The sequence below is a fragment of the Oxyura jamaicensis genome, chromosome 4, assembly GCF_011077185.1.
Source record: "Oxyura jamaicensis isolate SHBP4307 breed ruddy duck chromosome 4, BPBGC_Ojam_1.0, whole genome shotgun sequence".
NCBI lineage: Eukaryota > Metazoa > Chordata > Aves > Anseriformes > Anatidae > Oxyura > Oxyura jamaicensis.
In genome coordinates this window covers 65,091,657-65,117,229 of record NC_048896.1, presented here as the reverse complement: position 1 = coordinate 65,117,229, position 25,573 = coordinate 65,091,657, and the positions used below count along the sequence as shown (strand labels likewise).

General features: G+C 47.8%; 1 protein-coding gene and 1 long non-coding RNA gene across 5 annotated transcripts in view; both read right to left on the bottom strand.

Moving 5' to 3' along the window:
- The window catches only part of AFF1 (AF4/FMR2 family member 1), an 85,256-nt gene that overhangs the window by 46,982 nt on the left and 12,701 nt on the right, over window positions 1-25,573 (bottom strand). Inside the window, exon 1 of one of the 4 annotated variants that reach the window (XM_035323517.1) lies at window positions 25,341-25,487. The exons of the other annotated variants lie outside the window; for them this stretch is intronic. Coding sequence (XP_035179408.1) covers window positions 25,341-25,357 — 17 coding nt within the window. The 5' untranslated portion in view covers window positions 25,358-25,487. Of the gene's footprint in view, window positions 1-25,340; window positions 25,488-25,573 lie in introns of those variants that run through there. 4 annotated transcript variants of the gene reach the window in all.
- Window positions 20,672-21,147, bottom strand: LOC118165498. The gene is made up of 2 exons (XR_004750077.1): window positions 21,009-21,147; window positions 20,672-20,965 (listed from the first exon to the last, which is right to left on the bottom strand). It is a non-coding gene; the product is annotated as an uncharacterized LOC118165498 (long non-coding RNA).

Genomic DNA, 25,573 nt, shown 5'->3' with positions numbered 1-25,573 from the left:
ATGGAAAACCAGACAGTGTAAGCTAATGCTCCTCTGTGAAATCTTACTGCAAAACAAGGAAATTTATCGCTCAAATATTTCTGGACATTTAGAAAGAAAAATCATGCCGGTGAAGCACGCGGACGCAGGTATTTCAGCGCTCCTTCACCACTGTGCAGCCTACTGCACGCATGCAGATCCTCTGCTACTTTTAGTTTGGCTCTGAAGCATCCCAGCGTGGAAGGGAAGAGCCACGTCTCGCCCACGAGCAGTGCCTTCCCAGCTATGACACACACGCAACCACCTACGGAAGGTTTAACTTGCTCTAGAGGAGCAGAGGTTCTGCTCCAAGAGTTAGCCAAGAGGCCTGACGACTGCACAGGGGTATTCCTGACTCCATGCAAATCTGGAAAAGGATGCTGCCTGGTGGCAAATTTCCATACATGGAACTGCAGCGAGGACATACTTGTGCCACTAAGGCAGAAAACCATATTCAGGGGTCAGACGACACACATTTAAAATAGTTTCCAACTTTTGCTAGCGCTGAATGGTTTCCAAACATAGCAAACCAGAAGTTTCCATGTACTATGCTTCCAACTACTAGGTAACCCACTTCTGAAAACAATGCAAGGAATTAAAATAATGAAAAGCAACCGCAGATCACTGATTTGGTAAATATACTCAACCCTTCTGTTAAAAACAATATGCAAGAGAAACATTTCCTCTGTGCATCTGATGTCATCTTGCATGTGAAAAATGTCCTATTTATAAGCAGTTTGTTGGTCAGCGGCCCTGTGTGTGCACGCTGGGAAACCTCTGTCCAGCCAGATGCGAGAGATATTAACTGCAGAATCAAAGAATTAGGGCAAACTAGACGAAATCTTGGCTGCATCCACTCCTTGAAACCGTGTGTATGTGAGAGAGTTCTTAAATGAATGCATTTCATGTTGACAGTATTTTCTAAACATTTCTGTCTGAGTTATCTGGAAAATTTTTACTGAATGAAACATCATTTTCCAAACATTCCAGGAAGTAAAAAGTGATTCCGTAAATATCATTTATTTAACTCTCAAAAAAATTCCCTTCAGAGCAAGCATGAAAAAGCCCTGAAACATCTTTTTAACTGCTAAGAAGTTGGCTGTTAGCACAAAGCAATCCCCTGACACTTCCCTTGTACACAGCTGTGAGATTACAGCCCCATTTCAGGAACACTGATGCCACCGATAGGATCACCTTGTTACTAGATGAGTGAGATTTTACGTGGACCAGATCCTCTTCCCCTCCCCGAGCCCCATCCCATTTCCCAGGTGGCCGCACAAGCCAACAAAAGCAGAGCAGGGTGGCTGCCCTTGGTGGCAGCCCTCACTTCTTTTCCTGTCTCCTTGCCCTACAGTCATCCCTTTCCCTGAGCAGACTACACGGCTCCCTTGCACGCAGCTCTCCTGACCCCTGTTTGGGCTCGTTTCCTCCCTCACTGTGACCACGTGCTGGGCTCCAGCTCTGCTCCCAGCCTTGACTTCCGAAGCCAGCACTGAGTATATATTTGAGGCTAACAGCAGCATTCAGCTCAGCGCCAAAGATACAACGGGAGCATGCATGCAGAGCCTACTCCTCGTGGTGCCCCGAGTCCTCCCCCACCCCAGCCACACAAGTGGCAAGGAACACGAGACAGCGTGCAGCTAAAATTAACTCTTCCTCCTGGTGATCCCAGGAGACAGCATTTGCTACTACAAACAAACCTGAGAGTGTTTACACACAACGCATGTTTGCTTATTCTGGTCACATGCCACATACTTTTTTTTTTTCCATCACACACACCTCTTAGGGAAAGCAGAAGACACACCTTTTGGACACGGTCCCATCTCAGGCTGCAAATGACTTTCTAAAACTCATTTCCCCACCATTTCCTTTGGTATCAGTTGTTTGCCTGGTCAAGTTTTCCCTTGGCAGTGCTTAGGCCGTTGTTTCCATCGCTCCGTGGGCAGGAGGACATGCAAGAAATTAGCGGACACAAAGGGGATCTACTTTTTGCAATGTGACAAAGAGTTAGAAGAGCAAAGCTCCTTCCCCTCCTTCATGTCTTTGGATACGCAAATGCATTTTGGCCTGCACAGCACTGACAACACCGTAGGCTGCCCTGTAGCTATTTCTGTCTTGATGCACACTGTGGATACCAAGCGCTTGGTTCTTTGCGATACAACTGCTGCACTAAATACACATCCTCGTTTTTGTTTGTTTTCTCCCAGGTGCTTATTAAATTACTGACAGTGTTGGCTGAAGTACAGTACTCACAGATCCTGTGCTAGCTTTCCCCAACACAGATTTTACTAACGCAATTTGCAGATTGTTGAGGCACGCTTCAGATCCAGGCCTCCCGCGGGTGAACTGCTGAGCTGGCATAGCTCTGTGCTGAAGCGTGAGATCACAAGTAATGAAAGCACTTTAAAATACTCATCTAAACAACACAGAAGGACAAAAGCTGCAGACAAACCATCTGTTAGATCTCATTTTATCTCCCCAGGTGAGAAATGGTTTGCGCCTCTTTCGGTGAGGATGGGGAAGATGAAGGCAAGCCTCTTGGAGAATGCTGTCACGACCAAAGCAGTAACGTCCCTTCTGCCAGCCGACCCCCCCCGACCGTCACAACAACCTCAGTTACCTTCAGATATCCCTTTATAGCCTGCCTGGTCGTTTAGCAAGGCTGTCGCAGCAGGACCCAAGAGCTGAGATCTGGCATGGCTCACTCTGGCAGTGCCCCCACTGCAAGGCGCTCAGGGCTCGCAGAGCCTCCAGCTGATGTGCGGAGCTGGGACCGGGGGAAGGATGCCCACGATGTGACCTGTGCTCTCCCTGCGTATGATAAACCCACACAGAATTTCACTCTGTAGCAGCAGTTTTTGTTAATGCTTGGGTAAGAAGGGCAGGAGCAGTAACCTAGTCAGATGACCCTTCTTACAGAAAAAAACACCCAGGATCACACCACTATCAACAGTAAGCCAAGACTGAAAAGCACCTGGGGTGATCCACAAGCATCAGCACAAGTATGTGTGTATTTTGCTGGCTGGAAGAGTGCTGAGGTTATGAATCGCTTCTCAGCGTGAGTCTGCCACGAAGCCAACAAGGGGAAATTCTGACCGGGAGGCTTCACCTTTTTGTCACTTGTCCCAGCTTGTGGAGCAGGTGGGTGAGCCAAAGCCCCCTGAAATAGGCAAAAAATATTCTTATTGACTTCAACGGACTGCGTGCTGGGCACTGAGTGAGCATTCTTCAGTCATGCAAAACAGGCCTGACCTTGGGCACAGATGAGCAACGCAGAAGGAAGGAGCGTCGTCATTTGGACGCTGTGCAGCAGCTCACAGGGCTCAGCTCCGGTGCCTTTCCAAAAAGGAAAACAAACAACAAACCCAAAAAACTTAAATGTTTAGAGTTTGAGCTGCTGAACGTTACACGTAAACCAAAGCAATAGTGCCACATTAGTGCTCACACCACAGGACTGCATTTTGTCCTCTTTACCAGAAGCTGTCTGAGCAGTAACATCACAACTATTAAGATAAAGCAGACCGTGTGTGTGCACATACATACAGGAGCAAAAACTGACTGGAAGGGAGGCAAGAGGAACAACAGTCTGAGATTTTGAGAACACCGAGGGGGGAACACCCTGGGGGCTGTTTGTGTGTCCTACTGGCACGATGCCTGCTGTCAGCAAGGAAGGATCAGGGCTCTGACTTTACACTGTGCCCTGTCACAACTGTCTCACAAACTCACAGCTTAGAGCAAGAGGAGCAGAAAACTCGCAGGCAGTTTAACAGCAGCAATAAGAAGGATCCAAGTATTATGACCTTGCAAATTGTTTTCTAAAGCACTGCATCCATGCGGATTACGAATATCCTTCTATTTCTAGGCTGGCAAGCATCCAAATTCAGAGCCATCAAGCTGTTTTCCTCACAGGTCCTGATTACATCCAAACAAAAGGAAAACCCTACACAGGCCAAACTTGCATCTCCTGCAACCGTAATACTTACAAAGAGACAGAGCTATCTTTGCTCTGTGTATCCCAGTGCTGAACATGAAGCATCTTACGTGCTGCTTGCTGCAGAAGCAGCAGCTGTAACACGTCTAAGGACCTTCTCTTTCCCTGAACCCTCCTTGACCCGCAGCCCGCTTCCCAGCAATAAATTCTTTTTCAAGAGTGTGTGAAGAGAAGAGGAGGAGGGACCGAGGGGGTGGAGGGATGCTGCGTTCCTGCCCTGGAGCCAACTCCAGCAGGTCTGAAAGGAGACCGACGTGCTGTCTCCGGCGGATACAGGCACTCTCCCACGTATGGGCTGGCAGGCATGGCTCGGCCGGTTGCCCTATTCCCCCCGGCACTCCATGGCTGGGCAGCTGACCACCCATCCATCACCTTGGGAGGTCACCCGCTCCATTTGTGCTCAAGGAGCCCCATCCACGCTCATCCTTGCTTTCCAAAAGCTATCAGACTGGCTTTCGTTCAGAATTTTCCTTCCACTTCAGAGCACAGAAGGGGACACAATTTCAAAAGTAGAAAGGGAATAAAAATCTCATCGTGCAGTTGAGAGAACCTACCCTAAGTTTGCTTTAAAAGCAAGCCCATAAACTAACCCAAGACAAAAGCTAGAACTCCTGTTAATTCATGTATTTTACAATGCAAGTGTCAGGTTTCTGTGCACTCCACCTCACAGTGAGGAGCTTTTGTTTGGAACAACTTTTGTTGCGTTACACTAGGTGGCATTCTTAATTCAGACCACGGGTATCCGCGTTCTGCTGAAATCTCCACGCTTTTTAACATTGAGCCTGCGGTCATCTGAACGCCAGCATCTGTGTTTCAGTCAGCCATTAACCTGACCAGCTGGGGTATGCCCCACGCTCACAGCACCACGCAGGCTCGGGTCGGTAACGCGAGCCATGAAGAGAGCAGCGTGCTCTGAGACCATTCTCACAGACATTGCAGTCTTCGCCACGGTTTCAGATGCTGGCACCTGGCTATCTAGCCCATGAGGCCATTTTCAAAAAATAGATGGCTGTGAAAGGGAAGTCTGTCTCTGCTCCTGACCTGCACGTTCTCTGTATGAAAACAACAGTAAAATAAAAATCTGCTTTGGTTTTAATTGCAGTAAGATCTGCTGCTGGCTCCCAAAAGGAATTACTCCAGCAGCAGGGAAGGGGGTGGAGAAAGGCTAAAAGCAAACACAAACAGCGCTCACTTCCTTCTGAACACGCACAACCTCTTCCTCCAGAACATTAAAAGGGAACATTTCCTTTTAGTACAACTGCAGGAAATCACAGATTTATTAAAGCCATTTTGTCATTAAAACAGATTCTCTTTTATCACGAGAAGCTGCCGATCAACGTTTCTCAGAGCTGAGGGACATGTTTCTGCCTCATTTGGAAAGCAACGCAGATCAGGCTCGCAGATCAGGCTCGGCTCTCGCACCGCAGTGCCCAAGCAGCTCGCCTCACAATGCAGCTGTGAGACAGGCAGATCAAAGACAGACATTAAAGCCAATAGCAAACACCATCAAAAATGAGCCTCGTCCCAGCCTTTCCTTCCTTTCCTTGCTGGAAAGGCTGCTTCACATCATTAGACGCTACTTCACAGAACATACAGTCTGAACAGAATCAGACGATAGGAGCAAGCATATGGCAGAGGCGCAACAGATGGTACAGTTAGTCAATTATTTTCTGCAGCGTCATCACAGCCCAGCTTTGGTGCGTGCTTTCCAAAAAGCACGTCTTCACGCTGGAGAAATAAGAGGTGGAACTTGGATTTCAAGCACTGGCTCCCCTCCTCCTTCAGCTCGCCACGGGTGCGCAGCCCTGTTTGCTGCCCGTGTGACAGCAGCGTTACACCTCCCGGCCCACCCGCAGGCCCGCTGTGGCTGCAGGAAGCCGCTGGCTCTGGACTACAACAGCCTTCCCAGGTAACCCAGAATGGCAAAGAACGGTTGGGGTCTTCTAACGTAGAGCAGGGAATCACCAGTTTGGTTAAGGAGAAGTTAAGTTGGCTTTTTCCAGAAAAAAATCATTTTTACTTAAGTAATGTCAAACATCTCCACACTGCCTCTCCTGTGGCAATCTTTGGGTTCAAACTCCTACTTGTCTCCTATTGCTGTCACCAAGTTTAAAAATACATTAATTACTCAGTCATTAAAAGGTTTTTGCTTCCTTTTGGCATCAGTAGGCCTTGAATCACCCAGCAGCTCCCAGGAGTAAGCCCAAGTGTCTACTGAGAGGAGCTGAGCCCCTGTGGCACCTGGTGACTCGAGCAACGATCGGGAGCTGTCAGACGTTCTTCACGCAGGACAAACCCTTCACAGAACTGGGCCTATAGCCCCCAGCACCCCCAGCTCCCACGGCTCAGCCTCCACAGACACACCACTCACCCTACGAACAGGGACGCACGCTGAGGGCCAGCCTCACCTAACAGCTGTCTGCAGCAGCAGCCTACCAAATCTGCCAAGACATGACAATTATTTCATACGGTCTCCACTTTGTCGTCTTCAGTAAGAGCAGCACTTAACTACTTTGTAGTCAAAGCACCTCAGCAAAGCAAAGGAGGCAGTCTCTCTGCCCAGGATGCCCCAGAAATCAAGTCTCCAAAGAAACCCAGGCTCGTACCCTCTCCCCGGTAGGCTGATGTTAATGGAATGCTGTCAGGAAAGGCGTTAATTACAAGTTATGCAGGGAACACGAAAGTTGTCATTCCCCATCTAAATGCAAATATACCAGGGGGGATTCTGTGAAGGTGTGGATGTGTGAAGAGTAATTACAAGGAGAGCAGCCGAGGCGGAGAAACAATGATGAATTTAAGGCTCTGTTTGATCTGGAAGCGGCAGGCACAGGAGGAAATGTGAAAAATTTAAATCACCGGGTAGAAGCAATGAAAAATCCTGACCACTTTGTCTCTTAGAGACGAGCGCTCTGTATACAGCAGCCTAATTCATCAGGCACACGGCTCAGGATTTCCCCTAGCCAAGTATGTGGTCCGACCACCTTTCAGCCCCGAAGGCATTTATGTCTCTTCGGGTAGTTGAGGAAAGGAGAGGAAACTGTGAGCAGGCAAGAGGAGCCCATGTCTCCTGTCACTTCATCGACAAGGATCAAAAGATTAGCCTACTCAGGACACAGATGCGTGCACAAATCACTGGGGTTACTTTGCAGTGGGCAAAACTGAGTCGGCAGTTGGGCAGAACTTCGCTCTCCCTACCGAAGCTGGAGACTCCTGCCTGCCACTGAGGTGATTACAGCCCAGCAAACCTTAGCACACCGACACAAGGGCTCCAGAGGCGCTGCCGCTGCATGCTCACAGAGAGCAGACCAACCTGGGCTAAGTTTCGATGGTATTTGTGGAGGCATATGCTTAGCTTGCTCTGACGGCACGTTACATCCTGGCTGCGAGAACCTGCCCCTCAGAGAAATGGCAATCGTCACTGTGCAGATCCTGCTCGGCCAGGAAGGGGACCCTGAGTCACCAACCATCACCCCCATACTGGTCTGCAAAGAGTCCTGAAGAAACTACCACACCAACTGAGAAGACATTAACCCTGCACAGGTATTTACATCATGCCTCCCTAGATCAAAGGCTGCTGCAAGTAAATACAAGGCCTCGGCATTATCAACAAACATGCAGGGTGGGGTGTAGCCTTTCTGCCAGAATGTAAACTTTGGCTCTGCTCAGAAGTTGAGCTCTGAGAGAAAACATCGACTGTCAAAGCACAGGGAAATCACATTTCAAAGACCAGCCTGTCCGTCCCCCTCGCTGCCCTCACAGCCATCATGCTCTTATTTCGCTTTCTTTTGCCACTTGTCTTCTTTCAAGCGGCCAGACATCAACTTACCATTTCCGAGCCCTGTTTTCAGACACTGCTTCAGCATGCAGGCTCATATGCTATTTGGAAAGGACTTTTGCGAAGACCCCCTGCATAGCATTCGTTAAGCACCATCCATCACCACAGTGACTGCAAAATAGCCTTTGACTTTTCATCTGTCACTCTCCACCTTCCTTCCGGACGTGCCTGGGTGTCACCCTGCAGGATCTCAGGCCCAATTCTGACAAGTCTCACTTGTTATCTTCCTGTCGGCTCCTCTACGCTGAGGCCAACTCCTACCTTGGAAGGTTATTTTTTCCATCAGAACAGCCATGCAGCACTTGCTGCAGCTCTGCACCAACAGCCTCGAGCACTTGCATTCACACTGCCATCTCCAAATGCCTCCTCACGACAGAGCAAGCATCAGCAGCATTTCTTCTTCCTTCTGAACACCCGCAGGTCCACCAGTGATGAACAAGAAGCGAGCTGCCTGCCTACACCCAGCTCAGGGCAGCCGAGTTGAACCAAGCAGGCAACATGGCTTCGAGGACATGAGCACATCCCACCTTTTCATTGACAGAACTGACAGTCTTAAGAGTCTTGGGAATTGTTGGGCACAGACCTGCTGTAGTAACTCACCACTGTGCTTATACTGTGCTGCTTTAGGAACTCTTATGGACTGCTTAAGGATGCAGTTTCTGACTTTAAGTGCACAAAAAAAAAAAAAAAAAAAATCCTAAAACAAGCTTCTTCAATTGACTAAGGAGCATTTACTTGGTGGCTAGCTTTAAACCCTTCAGTTCACCTCCTGTCTCTCCTCCCACCCTGAGAAGCATAAGTTCTGAGTTTATGTTATACCAGACTTTTTTTTTTTTTAATAGAAGAAACTCTGGCTAACGTAACTTAAGTCACCAAACACAAAACAAAGCAATACTTTTTTTTCAGCAGAGCATCCTACAAAAATCAGCACACAAGAATTCAATTTCTTCTTCAAGAGAGTTCCATGAAGCATGTACGAGAAAAATAACATCTTTAAACTGAAAACGCAGTCCATTTTTGCATTTAATATAGTGCCCAGAGAGGCTCACTTCTGATCAAACACTTCACATGTGCATGCAACAGCTTCTTGGATAAAAAGCTACACCCCAGTAGCAAGCTCTCCTTGGCTAGGAACAATAGATTATCAGCAGCTATGGAATTTAAGCCTGTGAATCACCCTTCCGACAAAAAAGGCTATTCCTTTTTATCTTTGTGTTTACCTACTAAGTGCCATGCAGGCTAGGAGAGTAACCTTACCAGCACGTATACCTGCCAAGTGCTTCCCTGCCTCCCTGATGCAGCAGAGCTCCCCATCTAAGAACTGGGACATATTTACAGATCAAAGCCCAGACGTCCACCAAATAGAGGATTAAAAAAAAAAAAGTCATTACAAAGCCCTCGGCAAGTGTCATGCACTTCTCTGTAGAACTAACGCAAAAATGACATGAGGAAAAAATGAGGAAATTAGAAGAAAAACACAGGGAGAAATAAGTCACTGAATTTTCTTCAGTTGTCTTATTTTTTTCCCCAGTGATTTTTTCGTGTTAGATCTTGAGAAACCTGACCAAAAAAATAAATTGTCAATGTGCAAGGAAGAAATTAACGATGTATTCTCATTTTGATTTCCTCAAATGATGATGAGGAAGACAGAGTTGAAAAACCCTCTTTTATGTAAGTCGTGGTTGCTCTCCAGGGCTGATGGGGGCCGGTCTTGTTCCTCGCAGTCAAAGCATTACAACACAACCTTGATGCGAAGGAACTTGAGGAGGAAGCAACCTATCTCACTAAGGAAAGCATGCGCTTAACTCACCACAGATGTATGACAGCACACCAAGGGTGCAGAAAGGCTACTGTTACAGTACACGGCCTTCTGAAAAAGTAACCTGCTTTCCAATGTACGTGACTTCAATGTGCCACCCAAAGCCTGAATGTATTTTACCTATGGCAGTGAAGAGAAATCCTCCTGCAGCTTTTATGCCAGCTGTTCCATGTGCAAACACACCCCGGACACAAGAGCAGGATCTATATTTACCCCAGTTTCCCATTTTCAGGATTTAACAGCCAAAGGTGGTCATACAGTCTCCCATCAACAAGATCTACTTCGTGTTATTCCCAGTCTGCCAGAGGGCAAGTGCAGGCACAGCAGCAGTAGGGTAACAAACCACTGCAATGGGCAGGAACTGTTTCAGAGGCACTTACCCTGGCCCTACAGCACCGGGAGCTTGCTGCAAGGGAGTTTGCCACTTGATGGGAAATGGGGGCAAAGCACTTTGCAGCTGCCTCGTGCTAGGGATGCGTACAGGAGATCAGATGTGGCCGTGTCAGGATGGCACGGTGGCCATTTGCTCGGAGAAAGGACCAGTCAGGCAGTAGGACACAGAAAAGGACCAAGAGGACAAGCTGCAGCACGGGAACCTGTTCAAGAGCCAAGTCTCCTCCACCAGGGCTGCGGTACCTGGATCAACTCCCACTGCTCAGGAACTGACTCAGCTGCAGCATCACCCACTCCCACAGTGTTTCTCCCTCTTGATTAGCTGCATCCCACTCACAATGAAAACTATTAAGTTGGCCCAAGAGACATAAATAAGCCCCAATCAAGTGTTAGCTTACAAACCGCTGCTTCTGAAAACGAGACTGAAATGAAATATGTGAAGGAACGCCGAAACACAAGGTAGGTCAAGCACGGCAACATCCTCCAGCACTGCAATTCAGCACGCACCACTGCAGCCGTGCCATGATCTCTGTGCCAAATCTCGCTGTTATGGCTCTGCAAGTCAGTTATATGAGTAGAGGAATGCAGCGGCTTCCACGTGGCAAGCAGCAAGCCTCTTTGGCAGGGACAGGCTCTTGCCGCGTGCACACTGCATGAAATCTTCTCTCACCACAGCCACCTGCCCCGGTATTCCTGCTCTCAACAGAAATGCAGCAGCTCTGGGGAACTGCTCTAGGCTTGCCTGGGAAGAGAAATAAAACCTCCATTGTATTCCATTTACATGGGAACTATCCCGCCTGTCGATCTGCATTGAAATACCGTGTGAAGTAGCATTTGTTGTTGTTCTGTACAATCAATTCATTGGTGACATGCTTAAAGACAGCAAGAGAACCAGGCATTTGCAGCAGAGAACTACCAAGAGAGGAACAAAATCATGAAATCCGGCTTCTGTTCCCTTGCAACAGGTTCCAGAAGTCTTTCACAGGGAAATCTGAGATTATGTGGAAAAAGCTGCAGCGAAGTTGCACTGGTGCAGAAAGAACTTAATAGTCAAGGGATTGAGTAAAACATATTTTTGCCTTTAAAGTATCAATTTCTCAGACCCATTTCACAGAATCATACGGGTTGGAAGGGACCTCAAGAGATCATTGGGTCCAAACCCCCAAATTTATTCATTTGTTCACACAATCACAATATTTTGATTCCCACACACCCATTTTCATTTTACTGATTGTAAGAAAGGAACTGTGATTACTTGGAACTACTGCTTTCCAGACCAACTGTCCTAACATTGTGTTCCTGACCTCGCACAGAAGTACTCGGTAAAGCAAAGCCCAGTGGCCCCCCAACACACTTGCTCTTTCGGGGGGGGGGGGGGGGGGCACAAAAATGGGGAGCCTTTCCAGCAACTGTCATGGTAAAAAGCCCTGAAAAAAAAAAGTAGGGCACAAAAAAAAAAATCCAGATATCAACATATCAGAAAAAAAAAAGTTTAATTATCCACCTGAAATGACTTTGACCAGCAAATCAAGGATTCATGTCTTGCAATCTACTATTCTACCTCAGTTCATTCAGCAATGCTTATCGTAGGTGCAAGAAGTCAAATGCGATACATTTTCTACTTTAAGGCTATATTAAAATTATTCAAGCAGATGTGCTCTTTGTTCACTGATTTTATAGAACTGGCTCCTTAAATCCTCTTAATAAGTAAATAAATAAATAACACAAAACTTTGCTCTCCACTGCACCAAAGAAGTCTAACAAGATATACGTTGTTGGGTAAAAAAACAAAACCCTGCAATGTTTACTGAGCAGCTGCTTTGTGTGTCTGCATTTTAAATCTCTTGTGGAACAGCATCCTCATCCTACAGCTACAGGCAGTAGCTGTAGGATGAGGATGCTGTTCCACAAGAGATTCCGCATGTCCAGCCGAGTGAGCACGCTGCTGGGTTTCTGCAGAGCCTGATACCAGCTGTCCTTGTGCAGGCTGCACCGAGCAGCTCATGAATCCACCAGGACCCGAGTGCCCCTTCACGGCCGCACTGCCGGCCAGTGCCCCACACGTCCTCATTTCATGTGTCATTTCAGATGACACCTCATTTCAGTGTCAGCTGCACTGCCTGCACCACCACGTGCCTGCAGACCACCAGTTTTGGCACTAGCAAAACCAAGGAATATTAAAGGCTTAAATTTGTCCATACTTCTGTAGGAACGGGCAGAAAACAACTCATGCAACAAATGACAAGGTTTCCTATTCCCCTGAGTTTTCCCTTTATGTAACAGCACGTACCACGTAACAGGTTGAACAAGTCTTATCTGCATAGCAAGGACTAAGTAGGAACGGAAAGAGATTAGCACTGTTTGCAGAAGAAGCCTGCTTATATGCTCAAAAGCCTATTTAAACAAATCTTTCCTGCAGTCTCTGCCAGGTTACAGGTACTCCACAAGTACTTCCCAATTTTTCCATCCACACACAGAACCGTCTGCACATTTTCCCATGGTTTGTCGCTTTTGTTTGATTTTATTAAGAGGTTTCAAACTGCATTTGAACCATCACTCTGATGTCTCTATAACAAAGGGGCTCATTGTCATTCAGCAGGGCTTGGAAAGCATTCAAACCATGCAACGGCAATAATCCGCGACAGGGCGCATTAGGCAGGTACTGAAGCATGCCTAATGCACGTTGCAAAGCATATGTCCCAAAACACACGCGGAGGTGCTTCGCCTTTCCTTTCTGCTGCTTGCTAAATACACGCGCATGCGGTGCATTTTGCAGGGGCTACAACTATCAGCAACTCGGGCGGGCGTGTCAGGCACGCGCGTGCTTCCCGGAGAGCCCAGCCACAGCACGGGATGTCCCAAACACGCAAAGAAAGGCTTGGGTGACCGAGGGGCTCCTGCCAGCATGTGGAGCCAGCACAGGGATCGCCCATGGTACGCAGTGGAAAAGGCAGCACTGGCAGGAACCAGCGAGGCCGCTTCCAAAATGTTTACCCTGCGTGTGGATTTGCTGATAACCCTGCCCTGCTCTGGAGAGCACGCAGCTGTACGACCAGCACACTGCCAGACCAATTCTGAGCCACTCTGCTTTCTCCTGCTGCTGCTGAACCTAGGTGAGATACCCCAAAGATTGACACGGCATCTGTAAGGCCTGATGGCCCTTGGGAGGCTTACAGCAGTACCCAGAAATCCTAAAGCCAACGTGCCTGCTAACACCTCCCCTCTGCGGCTGGAAAGCCACGCGCTGCTTTTTGTGAACCACGTAGCAGCCAAAGCCATGATTTTTGCAGGGAGGCTGAGGGACAATGCATTTTCCAGCTGAAATGGCAAACTGCTGCACAGCAAAAGTCATCTGCCAGCAACTGGGCAATCTGCTGATGAATACTTTTTTGGGGTTGCCTCAGGACAGCGCAGGCGTGTGTATCTTGCCACTATTAATTAATTGCTCTTTGTGTTATTTATCCCCATAGAATTTAGGTGTCCCACGCAGCAACTACATCAAACAAGGCAATTTCTGCCTCCAAAAGCACTTATATTGTCCATTTATTTGCAATGCTTAGCTTGATGCTCAGACTGGCAATAAATTATCCTTCTTAAGTGTTTAGCCTATTTCATTTAATATTCTTCCTTCCCCACCACCCCCCTGCGAGTACAGTAACCACGGGGGGTGGATCAACATCGACAGCACTGCAATTAAGAGATTACTCTGTGAGGTCTCTGTGAGGTTTTGTATTTCTGCCTGGTTTCATGTTCCCGTTAAAAGCACTTGGTTAAACAACCGAGCAACTGAAGGCAACGTAACCTCAGGAGCCTCGCCAGCAGGTGCCCGGTGAAGCAGCCCCAGAAGGGGGCTGTGCCTGAACGGAAACAGAGATGGGCTCCCAAAATCAGGGAGAGGACAGCGAGCACGACTGCAAAGGGGCCAGCTTGGAGGGAGTGTGGAAGGAGCTTACTGCCAGCCAGGAATCTGGGTCAGAGTCAAGAGCCGCTGGCTGGACACCTACACGCAGGACAGGAGGGTTTCCATGCAGACGCAGCAGCTTTGGTGGTGTTGACAAAGAAACTGCAGGTTACTGCTGGAAGCCCCCACTTTGTTACCTGCAAAACTTCAGCCCTGAGACCCCATTGAAACAGTGAAGCCCTTGCTAAGTACCAAGGCTGTGACAAACGAGAAAGATGCTCTTCCTCCTGCTCAGCTTGGCAGGAAGCTCATGGAGCAAACAGATCAGCTGCAACTCCTGCAAATGCAAATCAGAGAGGAAGCTCAACTTCAGCTGAATAAAAATAGGCCTATCTCAGCCATCACAACATATGGTCACATCACATCAACTTTGCTTGCCTTTTTCAAGGAAAGCAAAACCTGACAGCCAACTGGTAAAAGGCAACTAGTCAACATCCTTGTTAATTACGTTACAGCTCTTCTACTGTATTGGCTTCAACACCCTCTCTATCATTCTGTTTCCAGTTTGAACTCTCTAAAGGACTGGGATCTTTCCAAGCCCATTCTGAACTGCTGTCCTTCTGTCTGCAGAAACCACCACTCTCAAAGGAAGTCACATCTGCTCAGATGATGACAGCGGTAATTTCATGCCAAACCTGCAACCACGGCTGGCAAATGACACCAAGGTGCCGTAGGATCTCACAGGAGAAGCTCCGCGAGGCACACGCACTTCTGTCCATTCGGGACTTCTTCCAGGGGCAGGTCACTTCCCTGATAAAACCTCTGGAGCCTCTGCCCATTTGACAATTTTCACGGCAGTAGCCCATGGCCTCTTCCAGTCCCCATCTTCTATGGCACAGTGGCAAGAGGCAGCTTCAAAAGGAGAAGTGAATCAACACCGCCTCTCCCTGGGGTTCCTTGTCCCCAGACCTCCCATGTGCCTTTTCCAGCCAGGCTTATTCATCGCCCTGAGCAGGAGGCTTTTTGCTCTCCCAGGGTCTCAGCAGATGCCCTGCATTAAGCACCATGTCAGATTTCCAGAGAAGCTTTTAAATCCTTCTGCGTATGCTGCTGGGGATTCTTCCTCATCCCCAGCTTGTGCCTGCCACTGCTATATGTGGCGTGGCAAGCCTCCCCAACAGCGGCTCCCCTGGCTACAACACCTCCTGCAGCACCAGCTAACCCCCAGAATAACCCAAGCCACATCCAGCCCGGTCATCCGTGGAAAGCTAGGTGCTTTCAACAAAATACAGGCTGACTGTAAAGACTTGCAGTAACTCTTTGCCTTTTTTTTTTTTTTTTTTTTTTTTAAGGGAACAGAATGTGCCTAAACCCTCTCTACAGAAGTCTGTATCTCTTCCATGTTACTCAGTGGTTCAGTTGTTACAGTTACTAAACACACTAGCAGAAACACACAGATGTTTTTGCACAACAGATGTGGTATGTGTAAGTATTTCTGGAAGCACCTGAAAAAACAGGCAGGAGGAAGGAACAGAATCACTATTGCTTCTTTTGGCTATTCTACCTAAAACCTTGCTTTTGTCCAACTTCACCTCAGAAAAACTATTGGAATCCTTTCTGGCCAGTATTTTGGTCTAAAACACCCCTATTCTTGTCTTTTTTTTCTTTTTTCTTTTTTCTTTTTTTTTCCAACTTAACACTTCTGTGCTTTATAAAATATGCCATTTGCAGGAACCAACACAACAGAAGAAGAACAGGAATAGAGGAAACGGTGAGACTAACAGCCTTCCCCTCTCCCACATTACTTCAGTCACGCACACAGAAGTCACTCCTCAGTTTAAAGCTGTGAATCAGGAGCCCTTTCTGAGCACCTGCTTGCATAGATGCAGACACAATAAACATCCTCCACATTTCACTTTCTAGCTCCAGGTCAAGAATTGCTGTTGTGCACATACTCGAGCAGGGCTCTTCACCCAAATGCTTTCTGGAACGGGACTTGAGAGCTGAAAGGCAATGAGGAAATCGGATCCTGATCGTAAAGCTAGTCGATTGCCTTACAACACACAGGTTAAGCCTTTCAAAAGAAAGGGACAGCTCAGCTGGCCATGAGTTGGACCTGAGCACGAGTGACAGTGGTGGAATTTGGAGCAGAAGCCGTACATCGCTCCCATCCAGAGGCTGCTGCGTACTGGGAAGGCGTGAGATGCTTGTCCTTGCTCACCGAGGGGAAAGAGAAGAGGAACGGGTGAAAGAACCATTCAAGAACTTTCTAAGAAAAGTGCATCACTTAACCAAAGACCTTTTAAAAGCACTGTATTAACCCCAGTGACTGCTGCCGGTGTCTCATTCCTCCAAGCCCGTTTCACACGTGTTGACGGACTCCTCTAGGGGAAGGAAAGAAACACTGAACAAACCTAAACAAATCATTATTTCCTTGGCAGATTACTATACATAAATGGTCTTTAAAGTTGTTACACTCAAGTAAACATACTTATATCAATTATCATCTGTAAATTTCCTTTGGTAACCTGAGAGAGGGGTGGATGGCACATTTTCAAAGGAAGCCATTTTAAAAAAAGGAAACCATTACCTTGGTATTTAATACACACACAAAGGAACAGCCACATAAAGAAATTATTTTCCTGATATTTCCCCCACCCAGAAGTTGTTTATTTCTTCATCTGGCCCATGATCGACATCTCTCACCCACCAAGGTCACAGCAGGAAAGAAAAGGAAAGGACCAGAGGAAGACATGGAAAAGTGGATAGCACAGAAACCCGTCATAAGAAAAGCAAAAGATAGGCTCAGGGCATGGCAAGAAGAGAGATCTCTTCACAACACCGTCTTCCACACGACATCTCTATCTGACTTTTTCAAGGGGGTGGGGGAGTATGTTACTCACATTACTTTGAGTTTTATGTTTGCAATAGCTGAAAATGTCTTTTTCTCCCTCTGCCCCTGTTCTGGCTAGCACCAGTAATTGTTGCCGAATCTGAAAGCCCCAAGAACAAGCACTCTTAAGAGAGCTGGGTGGACAGAGGGCCACGTGCACCATCCTCACCTGAGACACCAAGTGATCTGTGCGTGTTGCTACCAAGCGAATTACAGCACAGAGACAAATCCAGCTCTTAGGGCAAGGACTGAGACATAAGATGCAGTCTGTGAAAGGTCTGAACGTCAAATTACTGTTCATTAGATTCAAGAAACAATCCAGATTGTGTCTGGCTTTGCATGCATTACAGGATAGGTTTGTTTTGGTTTTGTTTGTTTTAATAAAATAGCACTTGGGAACAGATTTTAATCAATTGCTAAGCTTCCACAATAAATTCAAATAGTGGAACAACATCAACACACACCAATACAGCTGCCAACAACCAGCCTGAGGTGGGTTTGGTTGCAATTATCAGATTATGTGGCAATTACAATCTGTTTGCATTTATTTAAAAATCACAGAATGAAGGTTCTGGCTGTGAAAAACAGTGCTAGACTGTATCAGATGTCTGCGCTTCAAGGGAAAGAACAGCAACGGGCTCGCTGCCCACCCATTCCACATGTCCCTCCACAAACCAATGAGAAAGGGACGCATAGTTAGGGAAATCCACAGGGCTGCTAGCCTGACTGACTTGGAAGGAAAACATACCTTCCAAATCATCAGGAACCAGACTAATTCATGCATTTTGACATGGCTTGGGAGTGCTTGAGCAGCGCTGCTCAGTGACGTGCCAACGTAGGAGGGGTGGAAGCGCCAGGTCGGGGCTGTCATGTTTTGAGTCACTCAAAGGCCGAGCTCATCTCATTTACCCAGCAAGGGCTTCAAACTGGGTTTGAAGGAGGAGGGGATTAAAAAATGGAAGAAAACTTCAGGGCAGCTTCAGAGAGGAAGTCTAGGTTCTGCTGGAAGCCAAGCTGTTAGCATCATTTTTTCTTCTCCTTTCCTAAGTCAAACTCAACATCTCAGACAGACTGGGCTGCCTCGCACACACAGTGTCATGTAACTGCACAGAAAGTCTCTGGCTAATACACGTTTCTAGCATGGTTTACTCCTGCACAAGAAGCTGCAGGTTGTAGATGGCTCCTCAAAACCAATCCTTCAGCACAGCACTGTACTCAGAGGGGCTCATTTTATGAGCTGAGCTTACCTGAGCCAGTAACTCTTCCTTTAGCCATTGTTACTAATGGCTCCCTGTTAGGCTGTGGAACTGCTCAGTACAAACACTTGTATCTTGCTAAGACTAACAAGAAAGTGAAGCTCTTTTTGCCCTTAAATAGAACTTACTGCATATGTTAAAAATATTTCTTTTTCATAGGTAACTTATGGAAAAAAAATCTCCAGCATCTGTTACACCTAGATGGCCCAACTCCTACAGCACTATTAGCATCATCTATGCTCTCCTTCAGCTCTTGTATTTGCAAATCCTTGATTACATTATACCATCTAACTGACAAACTCTGCCTTTTCCCAGCAGGGAAGAATTTCAACTAGCTTCTCCAAACATCACATCATTTTTATCCCAATAGCTTGAGAACACTTAAAAATCCTGTACTGGAAGAACAGAAGACAGACATGCTGCTATTCCTTTAGCAGCATGTGCTTTAACAGAGAAGGCTGGGATTTTGGGAACGAATCAGAGAGAACAATGCGTCTAAGCTCTGTGGCACTATCTGTCCCAAAGTATTTTTTCAAAGGCGAAACATTAGAGTTGCTGCATTTTTCCATGTTGGCCAGTTTAGGAAGTTTTTTGGTCTGTTATTTATAACGCCTCAATGTATGAGTCAACTGATTTTCATGCAGAACGGCATGGAAAAAAGTCTCTGAATACCACATCTCATTATTGTCATGCCTCTGGAAGGAGACAAGACTTTCTCAAAGAAAAGAACACAAATCTAACTGTTTTTCTTTCCCTCCAGGATTTGGGCAGTTCAACAGAATTTTCTTAGTCTCTAGACTAGCAGCTTTCTTTAGGCCTGTGGTCCATTGCTCAGAACCAGGCATTTACTCCTAGGAGGTTCACAAAGCCAACTAAGCAAAGCAAGCCTATTATTAGTTTGCTGAAATCAGCCTGTGTGCAATGGGTTTGCAAACAGATGAAGATGATAAATGGTGTTCTCAAACCTCGGCATAACGATCGTGTTCCCCTTAAATATTAAAAGGGCATCTTTCGTCTGCAAGAAGTTATGGAACATGTCTCTTAAATCAAGGATCTGTGAAACTAAAAAGCCATCACTTTAAACATTTCACAGACACAGCATTTAAAGAAACTGAAAATCACAAGCTTTCAACATAAATGTGCATAAAGCATAGTCATAGACGGGGGGGGGAAGCATATAGACTTGGCATGCTTTTGAATTGGCACTGACAGAGCTTTAAAACCAGCTGGTTCCTCCTGCAGAAGCACTGCTTGGTGCACTGTCATGTGAGAACCTCAGCCGGCCATCGGTTCAGCTCAAAATCACAGGAGACGAGGCACAAAGTCTCCGGCATAATCACCGCTTTCCCTTGTTTCACCCCAGACAGGTACCGCTACCAAAGGCCACCTCTTCACTCACTCCCTGAAGACATGACATGCTGTTTTAAAGGAAGCAGCTGCACACATGATTTTTGCCAAAGGACACGCAGCAGGGCAGGGAAGTAAGCGTATTTCTTGTTTCCAACTACGCTGCAGTAGCAAGGAAAATCTACTTTTCCTGAGAGAAGTATAGAGCGTGTGCCCAGTGATGCGCGTCCAAGGCACCTTCACCTCTGCATCTATAGAAACCACAGGGGTTTCAGCGCTCTTAAGATAGGCAGCTCCAGGAGCTCAGCGATACGGTGGAGCTGATGCTCAGCGCTGGCCAGCAGTTATCTCACCTCTGCAGCTTATTTCTTTGCCTGTACTTCCAGCTCACCAGCCAAACTCCTCCTGGTAAACACACAGGCACTGGTGGCTCTGAGCAAGCCCAGCTCCCTGCCCCAAACAAATGTGTTCCCAGATCGATGACAGCTTGTTCTCGGCCCAGCCCTCAAAGCTGGGTGTTTTCTCCATATCAGCCTGCTGGGGAGAGTTGAGCCTTGAGCAAGAGCTGCAGAGCAGTCGTGAGGGAGAGTTGCTCAGCCATACTTGCAAAGATGGATTAGCTCTATAATACATTTGTTAAATACAATCTCACAGACTACAGAAGCACAGGAATACTGAAAGCAATTTCTTACCAGGTGTCTCGAGCTCTTTGAAGATGTAAGAAACCCTTTACCACTACACATTTTAATAATTCCTTGCAAGTTCAGATGCTAACAGCTGTCAGTATTTCAGACTGCAATGCCTGTAACTCAGCTCAGGAAAGGAGGAAAAAAAGACTTGCTTTTCAGAGGAGGCACCCGCACTCACATACCTCACATAAGCACACCAGCTGCTAAACACTACTGTGCCACGAAGGTGCAGCTCCTATGTTGATGAACAAACACATCAATTACTGCTTATAGAGTACACCATAAATGGTATTCTGAGCAAAAAACTATTTATATATATATACACATGTATTTATATACATATATTTATATATATCTCAAACACTACCATACACTTCTCACTTTTTTTTTTTTTAAAGAAAAGCAAAGAAAACAGCATCTGCTGTACTCTTCCTGTTTAGGTTTTGGTGAGGATTTTTTTTTTCCTTTAACAAGTACACAAATGAAACCCACACTTCAGGTTTTTTTTTGTTTTTTTTTTGTTTGTTTGTTTTTTTTTTTACAGTTCTGAGAATGAGTTTTACTGTTGTCACAGAGGTTAACCATTAACCATTTGCTTGTTGACCTCTCTCTAAAAACTAAAGCGGGGGCATTGCTTTCTCTTAACCTGATGGGTAACGCTGCAGAACAACATTGGAACTTCCCGTCGCTGTTACAACAAACATCTAGTACAATGAAAAATGACAGCTCTAAATATTTAGCAACAACCAAGGCTAATGCTGAAGACAAACGTGTGCAGATGAAGCACAGAGCAGCTGTGATGAAGCTGGCTCCCTCCCTTCCACTACAAGAACAGGGCAGCAGAAGAACCCTAACACGCACCAAACTCGCGTGGTAAAACCATGTGACAGGTGACTTCTGCACCTGAGCAGCAGGCAGCACCTGGGGGCTGCTTCCCCAAACTGTCTGTGAACACACAGCTGGGGAAAATCTGCACGAGCACTTACTTGTCTGCTACCCAGTAAAGCCTTTTACCTGAGCAAGGCAGCTCTGCCTTCATCCTCCCACGGTGACACGACGCATCTCGGAGCGCTGTCTGCCCTAGCCAGTCGCTCCACCCCAGCGCTACGTGTGTCTTCTGCCCTGTATCATGGCCAGAATCAGCCCCAGGAGCCTGAGTTGCAACATGGAGCACGGCCATGCTTTTTTCACAGTGATGTACCGCAGTGAAAAAAACTCTGTGCCGTGTTCAAGCCCAAACAGGACGAGTGCTTTCCTATAAATAGAGGTTAAACAGCCTCTGAGCTCCCTGCCGCCCTGAACTTGCAACTGGCAGTAGGAAGGCATCCTGCATGCTGTGGAAAACTCTCCCTCGCCTCCCTGTAGCCCACCACAACAGGAGGAACAGTCTTAGCAGATTTCCTATCTATTTACTGAGGTCCCTTCGATAACATCTTTTAAAGGATTTGACAGCTTCGTGCTCTCATTCACTGTGGCTACACACAGAAAGGAAAGGCTGAGGAGAATTGATGCAGTTCATTACGAGCTTGTTTCCTGCTATTTGTGCTGCATCCTGCACTTTCTCCTAAAAAGCAGCAAGAAGATGCCTCCCTCTACAATACAGATTCAGGCCCCGCAAAAATTACTTGCTTTGAGGAAACGTTCCCTTCCATCCCAGGTCTGGCACATCGTGATAACAGCATTCCAAGGTTTCGGGGGACTTAGGTCCTATTATAGCTTGGACCTGTAATCCCCACCACCCCTAACAAACAAGCTGGGTGTCCTCTTCCCTGGAGGAGCTCCCCTCGTGGGCCATTTCCAGCTGGGCTGCCCCACAGCAAGCTCAGAGAGCCCAGACACGTAGGCAGCTGTGGACTGAAACTCCCCAGGAGTCTGCAAAGCATGCTGGAGGGCACCCAGGCATCGCATGCCAGAGAAAACCCAAGTGTAACTCTCCAGGAAGATTTTGGAGAAGCGTGGTGGATGTTTTAGCTTTCAACTTACAGGTAAGGCGCACTTGGACACTGTTTCAGCCCTTCTTCACCTGCCTCAGCTGACTGGAATGCAGTATCACCAATACTCACATCTGCCTGTATCAACAGGACCCACAGAACAAACATGTTATGAAACGTGTCTGTCGATCTGGCCTGGAAAGCTGCAAAACGACACGGAGCAAAAATCAAGCTGCATCATTCCAAGCAGCTCTTCCTTGGGAAAAAGCCTCAGCATCACTCCCTTTAGAAGAGACTGTTTTGCTGCATTCGCTGTGTTTTAAACGCAGGTACAGCCATGAGGGTTTTTTGGCACATCATCTGCTCCTTTTTCTACCCAAATGAGTGGTCCTGCCCCCTTCTGAGGCGCCTCTGGGGCCAGCTGCGATGACGGGGCTGTTGGGGTGGAAAGGGAGGGCTCCCCAGGGTGCTGCCCATCCTCACCATCTCCTGCAGGGCCAGCTCAGAAGGAGCAAAGTGAGCCCAGCAGGGATGACAGCACGACACTGATTGCACACTGCTCTGACTGTGCTGCCCTACAAAGACAGGAAAACGGAGTTGGTTCTGCCTACCTGCAACCACACTGAGCACATCCAAAGCCAAGTTTACAACTATCAGGAATTCTCAGCATCCAGACTAACACAGTATTTATCTATCCATAATTTTAAATGTAACCAACAGGGTCCACAGCTAATTTACAATGATCCTGACCAGCCCAAGAGCAGCAGCCTACCTCTTCAAAAAAGCAGCTATGCATTTAAAGATCCTCAGCTTGCGATTGCTGCAGCCGAGCTTGTTTTTTAATGAAGAAGAGAGCAGAAGAGAGCTGGGCTCCACCACCCGGTAAAGGAGCCACATCCTTGTACCTCACTGACCTCTGTTTGGAGCTGTCACATTGACAGAGGGTCTCGGTTGGTCCCGCACACCTCCTAGGGGTCCTGCCATACCTCGCAGCAGCTGCATAGCACTGCTGAGCATTATACCGTATCGAACAAGAAAGCGAACTTGTCATTATCCTGCTCGATTCTGCTTCTGAATTTCACAGGTTCCCGATTACAGCACAAAAACCTGACAGAGGCTGTGCTGCCCAGGGACACCACAAACATCAGATCAGCCGCACTTTCGAGAAGTGAGTGCATAGCCAACAACTTGAAAACAACCCCCCTACTTTCTACACAGAACAACCCAGACCCAGGGATGGTTTCTCCACCTAATGATTCTGGATACAAGCTAATTACAGGAGCCAGTGGCAGAAGCAGATTCATCTCAAACAACTAAAACAAAACACCCAACTCACCGTGTAATCCATTCTTCAGATTCAGTATGGAAAAAAACGTTAGGGCACACATTAACACATCAGTTTTTCGCTCATTACTACTGCAGTTTTTAAAATGCTGGCGAGCAGCAATAGGCATGTTTTACCACCTGGTTTTCTTTAACCTTCAGAACAAGGGAATCCAAACGCTATGGGAGCTGCCCTGGATCGCAGCACTGAAGCTGAAGGATGGATGCAGGATTTTCTTGCTGCCAAACCTGCACCCTCCCCAAGTTCACATCCCTTGCACTAGCTGTGCATACTGAACACCCAGCATGAGAAACAGCAAGCCCAAGCAGATGGAGGAGTGCCCGAAGACCTCATACTGAGCAATACCCAAACACTGTGGTGTTCTGTATCATACCACCTCATCAGTAATTTACTGAGCTTGCAGATTTTTATTTTTTAAGAAGAGATGCAAAACCAAAAGCTCGCCCACATCTTTCATCAGCTGCCTACCAGGGAGAACCCTCTGGCATGTTTTAACAAATTCATTCCAGAGACATTTGGCCTCTCCTTCCTATGTAGCATAACTCCAGTTATTTATTGCACATACGAATTCATCCTTTGCTGCTGAAGAAAAGCTTTTATGCACTCATACAGCATGTATGTGTTGCAATGAGGCGCATAATACGGCCAACTCGTGCCACCAAAAGAGGAGTATCACAAGCACTGAGCTTACTGGTAAACGCAGCCTCTCTCCTGCAAGAGATTCATTTCTGCTGCTCATTTTCACTCCTACTCCCATTTAAAGGTATTTTAAAGCGATCAGTTGTCAGACTTGAACACTGCTCTTGAAGCACACAGAGGTTGCCTTCTTACTCACCGTGCCGAAATGCTCTGACGCAGATTTACAGCGTAAGAACCTCTCGCCATCCTGACAAGAAGCAGAGACCAACGCACGGAATGGAGGAGCAGGGCGGCAGGTACGTGCCGTGGGTCACTCATTCCGCAGCGCTTGGCCCCAGGGGCCAGCCCCTGACCTGTGTCCCTTCTATTTTGGACATCTTGACGGACAGAATTATGCTCTCGGTGGAGTGGCACCTGGCCCAAGAGGGTTACGCCTCCCCCTCGTCAGTTACAGATGGGGCTGGGGGCTGCTGCTGGGCCCTGGCACCCAAGGAAATGGCTGTGCGACCTCTGGAACAGCAAGAGTGCCCCTGGCCTTGGGGCCCCGCCAAGCCTCAAGGCCAGCCAGCAGCACCAAGATTTACGCTGAACCCTCTCTTAGCATGTGGACCTATTAAAGCCATGCACTGATAACGCAGGCCAGTAAATCATGTCAATCTAGGGATCGCACAAAGGGGGAAGCAAGAAAAAAAAAAAAAAAAAAAAAAAAAAACGGAAAATTAAAGCTTGGTCTCTTTGTTAAGTACTCCAGGCTCCCCACGCACAGCGAGAAGAGCAGGCAGTAGTAGCTCAGGAAGAGTTCAGCTGCTAACGAAGCGATCAATCTTCCAGCCCTTCCTCCCCAAAGCCCTGTCATTTTGCAGTTTGTAATTTAAAGCCAGCTCCTGGTTTCAAAGCCGCAGCGAAGCGCCGCTGTGAAAACACAGCGCCGGTGCCAAACTTGAGCTCCGGCGATGCCACCATTTTCCTTCCTGCGCACGGGGAAGGGGAGCGGGGCGGGACGAAGGAGCAAGAGGCCGAGTTTCTGAAACGTCCCTGAGAGCAGCCGAAAGGCTGCCAGCTGTTTCCCACGTACCTTAGCCTTCAGGCTGCCTCCCCCCGTACCCCGCTTCTCCGTGGCGAACCGCAGCTCGCCCGCAGCCCGACTCCGGGCTGCTGCCCGCAGCCTGCGCCACCTCCTCACGCCGAGTTCCGGCACGGAACCGCGACAAAACCCCCGAAAACAAGTACCAGGAGAAGAGGCCGGGATCCCACCCCCCCCCGCTGCCGGTGCCGGGCCGTACCTGGAGTGCGCAGCCATGGCGAAGCTCAGCGCCGGGCCCCCATGCGGCGGTGCCTCAGCCGCCGGCCGGCCCAGGCCCCTCGGCCATTTGCCGGCCGCGCTACGGCGCCGCCCGGCAGCTGCTCCTCATCGCCCCGCTGGCGGCGGCGGCGGCGGCGGCCGGGGCTGGCCCCCGCTCCCCCCGCCCCGCGGCCGGGCCCTCCCCCGGCTCCTCACACCGCCCGGTGGCGGGGA